This window comes from Apodemus sylvaticus, chromosome 1 (genome assembly GCF_947179515.1).
Source record: "Apodemus sylvaticus chromosome 1, mApoSyl1.1, whole genome shotgun sequence".
Classification (NCBI taxonomy): Eukaryota; Metazoa; Chordata; class Mammalia; order Rodentia; family Muridae; genus Apodemus; species Apodemus sylvaticus.
The window spans coordinates 12,994,607-13,000,606 of record NC_067472.1 but is presented as its reverse complement, the minus strand read 5'-3'; the positions used below and the strand labels follow the sequence as shown (position 1 = coordinate 13,000,606).

At 40.3% G+C, this 6,000-nt stretch overlaps 1 protein-coding gene across 1 annotated transcript in view; it reads left to right on the top strand.

Moving 5' to 3' along the window:
• Window positions 1-1,497: 1,497 nt before the first annotated feature.
• Window positions 1,498-6,000, top strand: part of Sorcs3 (sortilin related VPS10 domain containing receptor 3) — a 186,356-nt gene continuing 181,853 nt past the window's right edge. The window contains exon 1 of the mRNA XM_052182067.1: window positions 1,498-1,595. Within this exon, the coding sequence (XP_052038027.1) occupies window positions 1,498-1,595 (98 nt within the window). The remainder of the gene's footprint in view (window positions 1,596-6,000) is intronic.

The window sequence follows — 6,000 nt, the reverse complement described above, 5'->3', positions numbered from 1 at the left end:
TCCTTCCAGCTGCTCACAGGAAATCAACGGCCATTTCTCCAAAAGACATCGACCTTGGCTACCTAAGGCATATGCTGCTTTCTAAGGGATACATGGGTGTTTAGAGTTAGGGGTCTTGGAGAAATAGGCCCAGAACCCTCATCTCACTGGTAAGGAAACTGAGTCCTGAGATGCAATGTGATTCAGTCATAATCATTATGCCTGTCCTGTCATGTTGCAGTTACTAGAAACTCTATGTTCTCTATCATTTCCAACCATCTTTTCTGTCCTGGTTTCATAAAAGACAAATAAAAAGACCTGCAAAACTTTGCATGTTACCACCTCGGAGATAAGATGGGCCATTTCCCAACTCTACCCAGTTGAATCCACTGTCCAGACTTTGCTTCCTCGTGTGACAAATGGAAGTAGACCCTGTAAACTGACCAATATGTCTTGACCTCCCAATGTGCTTTCACCAACATTTGTACCCTGAGACTAGAGTATCATCGTGGAGACAGCAAATATGCACCAGCCACAGTCATTTCTATCAATAAACTTATAGTTGGTCTAGGAGACCTGATCTTCAGTTGCCCAGTGCCCCATTGTATACTGTGTGATACATAAAACCAGAGCAATAAAGAGAAGCCTCGTCTGGCATAGTGAGACCTTACAGGAGGAGATAGATACTCATAGCTGTAGTGGAGATTGAAGGCTTGGAGTCAGAAATGAGCATCATTATCGTTTGGAGGCGATGAGAAGGGAGTGATAGCCTTTTTGTTGCATGCTGAGGAAGCCGGAGCAAGCGAGAGGCTGATTGCGAGGGGCTAAAATCAAGGCTGAACCTCCTACAGCTCATGTTGTCTCCGTGGTTAGGGCTGATGATCTCTCATTTACTGCTCAGTGTACTTATCTCTAACTAGATTATGAGCTTTCTCTAGGCAGAAATTCTCCCAGATTATCTTTGTGTACATTTCCTTACACAGTTTCCATAAATACAGCCAGAGCAGGAAGGAGAAAGGAAGGAAGAAAGGACTATTTTCCTACTGTATTGACAAAGGGTTATGTGCAAAGAACCTGGAGAAGGAGCAAGGCTTGATTTGCTGAGATGCCTTGTAGAAAATCCCAAATGCTGTCCAGTGGCCCATGGGTCCAATCTCTGATCTATAGCCTTTCTGTTGTTCTCCTCAGGACCAGAGCTCTGGGCATGCAGCCAAGTTTCTAAGGTGCCTGAAGGTGGCCCCAGACTGTTACTTCTCTCCACTCATTAGGTCTTTCAAAGAATATACTGTCAGTCTACTAGAAGGCAGACACTCTAGTAGACACTGGGACACAATGGTAGACAAAGAAAGCATGGTCCTTTCATGCTTTTAACACTTAGAGTGCAGCAGAGAAAGAAAAAGTATCCAAATCAGTGCCATTGTGAGGCAAATAACACTGTAATTACCAACTGTAGCTGGAGCAAGTCAATATCATTAGTATTCCATGTTACATGTAAAATTAAGAGATGCAGACCCTAGAATGTTGGGCTTCATGAGTGATGTCAACAAGGAGCCTTACCCAGCACAGAGGAGTCCTCACGGGCAATTCACCTTTCAGTCTCTGCAAGTGAGTGTAAGGTAATGCAACAGGTGGAGCTGACATTGTAGATTTGTGTTCAAACCCAACGTTCCTACTAGGAAAATAACTGTGGTCTGTGCCTTCTTCCTGTGTACATAGCTGCCTTACCTAGAGACTGAGAAATGCATACAAGCACTGGCCCCATTCACAATGTCATCAGTGGACCAGGGAACTGGCACTGGGCAACACACTGCCGTTGGTCTCTGAAAAGAGCATAGGTCAGCATATCCATCGTGTTTAGAGACTTGTATAGCAGCTTGAAAGACTTGTATTTCATTGCATCTGTTAAAATAGGGAGGTCAGAAAATTAATTCATCACACGAGGTTTGAAAACCAGATTTAGGTATCAGAGGTTATAATTAAGCTGACTGGAGTTCTTGCCTGGCATGTGTGTGGCCTTGAGCTGGGAACCCCAACACTGAAGAGTCCAAAAGAGCGAGCAAAATAAACAAAAAGAGAGAGCTCTATGAAGTGATTTCTGAGAGCCTTTCAGTGCTCTGTGCTCTTAGCTCAACTGGGAGAATGTACATTCTTCTGAAATTCAAGCTGTGTAATGCTCGGCGTGTGTTTTCCAGCTTGGACTCAAGTGTTTACCAAGGAGAAGGAAGTTTTCTAGAAAGAACTTTAGATGGTTGTTAGCCTTGAACTAGAAAAGTAGAAATTGTCACAATAATAATAGAACTATAGGGGTTAATTTTAAAAGAATCAAACGCTGCCCTTTTCTGCTCTGCTAGTTACAAGGATAAAGTAAAAAGATCAGGCTCGACTCAGACAGAGCATCCTTATTAAAAAAAAGAAGGAAGGAAGAAAGAAAAAGAAAGAAAGAAACAAAGAAAGAAAGGAAAGAGGAAGAAAAATCCAATAACTTGAAATGACCAAATACATATTATTTGATGTTTGTTCTTTCTTAATCCATTTCACTCCCATCAAATTGCTCAAAAGCTACTTTGATTTATAAATGGAATTTAGAAAGTTAGGAAACTGAAAAATAAACAATTTAAACTTTGAAAGATAGCTCCCGGGAAGCAGAGTAAAGGTACTTAAAGGATTTCCATTTCCTAAGACCCTAGAAATGCAATGCATTGGAGTGCTCTGTTTAACTGCTGTTATGGATGGCCCCCTGGGTAAACTTTATGCTTTATAAAAAGCCAATACTCAGAAAGGGTTTTGTAAAAATAATATTCATTCACGGACTCATCCACTGGAACAATCCGTGGCTGACATTTTGTGAGCAGTTTGCATGAAGGACATGTCTTAACAGTAGCAAGTGCCAGCCCCATGCTAGCCCCAATGATGCATCTGCCCTTGAATGTCTATTTGTTGATTCTTTCTTTATCATTCCAGGTAGGAAGGTTTGCTTTAGATATTCTTGCTAGAAGCTAGTTGAATACATAGCGATGAATGAATGGTGAACAATCACACTGGCGGATGGGATGGGGATGGCAGTACATTAGCTAGTACATATTGCCTGCCGTGCTTGTCCTAGACACTTGTTGCATGTTGTGGCATTCTGGAGGAAAGAACTGGAATAACCCATCACCTGCTCCCATCCACTTCCTCTTGATTAGCCAAGTAGCCTTTGTTTCAGGTCTCTAACATGACCCCCTAGTTGGTTATCTTTTTTCTAGTCTTTGTGATGACGACTTTACTTCTTCCTTCTGACCCCAATTCTACCCTACATCTTCCTTCAAGCAGCACTGGAACCTCCCATATCGCAAAGGAAACAACCTACAATGTGTACATAAACATGACTTTGATTCCTTCTTCATCTGCTCGGCTCACTCGCCTTCTCTGTATTTTTCTGTTGTGCTGGAAGAATGTCTTTATGATTTTGTGAGCTTAAATTTCAATTGATTCTGTCTCTGTCCACTCTTTAGGAATCACTTCATTCTCTCTTATCTTGTCTGTCATCTGTCTATCTATCTATCTATCTATCTATCTATCTATCTATCTATCTATCTATCTATCTATCTATCTATCATCTTCTATAATATCTATCCGTCTATCTCTGTATCTCTGACCTATCTTTATCTCTTTATCAATCATCTATCTGTCTGTCTGTGTATCATCTGTATGTCTGTTTCTACACATAATTCATCTTAGTTTCAAAACATCAAGATGTTCATGATAGACACAATTTTATCTGCCAATTCACATTTTAAGAAACAAAACTGCTTTATAAGCATCATTCCTAATTGTTACTATATCTTCATTTCTGAATTTTTGTAAAATTGCTTATAAAGGATATGATGCTATCCTTTGAACCACCATTGAACTCACAATGGTCTGGCTATTGTTTATGACTTATACCCTTGACTTTAATCATGTCTGATGCCCAGATTTTATGATCATTTCTCATTACTCATCCCACGCAATTTTAGCCGTTGTTAAGATTGTTTCTACCTCTTTCCAAAATCTTTTTGCTTTAACCTTCACTGGTGTGTGGTTTCCAATATGATTTTTATCATTTATTCTTTGTTTGTAAAGGGATGCTTTCCCCGGAAGCCACACTCACCCTCACCACTGATTAGAGTTTCTGTACATATTTCTGAGCTCTATGCCCTGCTTCAACTTTCCAGAACACACACACACACACACACACACACACACACACACATTCACACAAGTCACAGAATACTCTCTCTCACGGACACTTGCATAATACACATGCTATCACAGTAACACTCTCCTGCACACTCACACACACATTCCTGTCCACTCTTACAATCACACACATACATACACACACAGGCACATACACACACAAGTGCGCACACACACTCAGATACAGTAGGACACTCTTATGTGGTGTCTCTTAGATGCCTCCAAACCTGTGCCGTCTTTGACAGGATTCATCATCATTCCCAAACTGCATAAAACCAGCATTATCTCCTTTCCTTAATTGGTCAAATGGTTTCCAGAGATATCTCAGATTGTCTTTTTGTCATGTTAGCATAAATCTCTGATTTAGAAATACCAAATCACATGGACAGCACTCATGTCTTCCATGATTCTCAGTCTCTGTGTACCCTTGATTCCTATGCTGAATTTACTACTCATACAAAAGCCTCACTCCAGACACACCTTCTCCATGCTTAGTGCAATTTCTTAAGTTCCCCCTTTCACTCTCAGGTTTCCTACCACCCAAAGGACTTCTTTGTTTCCTTACTCATTTCTAAAACTCAGATTGAAAGAGGTCAATCTTTGTTTAAAAATTTCCACTGCTCACAAGAGAAAACTGCCAAAATTTCAAATAGATAGTATAACAACACACCAGTGAGTCATGATTACTTGTGGAATGCGTCATGAAAAATGTGTGCCAATAATTATGAGCTTATATGTTGATGAGTTATCATCTGTAAAATGCTTCTTCTAATTTCGAGGCAATTCAAGGTTGTCAAAAATTATGTCATTCTTACATGCCTGCATTTCAAAATGAACAGAAATCAATGGAATGGCCACAAGTGTGTCTGCAACCTCTTCTGCCTCTGTTCTTGACCACAGTGAGATATGTCTAAAAAGAACTGGAAGCAGCCAGGTGGATGGAAGTCATTGCAATGCTGTTTCATTAAAGATTCTTTGAGATTTTTCTCAAACTCAACCATCTGTGTTTTTGTGAGGGGTGTGTACTTGTATGCATATGCACAAGTTCATGTGTGTGTATGTGTGTGTGTGTGTGTGTGTTTGTATGCATATTGTGTGTGAATCTTGGTGTTGTATAGGTGGTATATGAACTTGCTAGTGAGAATGTGGACACTTACATGTATAAGTATAGATGCACATAGGTACAGAGTCATATGACGTCCCAAGGTAGATCTTGACTATCTTCCCCTGATTCTATCCAACCTTTGTTATTTTAACACACTTTTTTTTTTTATACTAAACTGGTTGTGCATCACTTTGACTAGGCTTGCTGGCCAATTAACTTCTAGAATCTCTCTTTTTCTGCCTGCCCTCAGTTCTTGGGTCACAGAAGCTCAGTATTACCATCTAGTTTTTGACTATTAAAAAAATGGGTACTGTAGATTTTTATTCAGCTTTTTATACATCAGCCAACTGTCCATCTCCCCAGCTCAGAGTCAGTCACCTTATATGTGAATCATGTCTAGCATAGATTTTTTTTTCAGAGTCACAACTGAAAAATACTAGCCTCCAGATGGATATCCAACCCCTTGATCATGGCATGGGCATCCTGCTTGTGCCACATTCCTGAGGCAGCCTTCCAAACTCACAGTTATCTACTAAGCCTCTTATCTCCACTGATATCCTATAATGTTGCCACATTCCTTGAGACAGTCCATCACTAGGACCTCAGCCAGGCTTCTTCTTGACAGGGCAAGGTGGGAAGGCATCATGCAACTCTGAATAAACCCAGAGAATCTGTTTATTATCTTTTAAGTTATG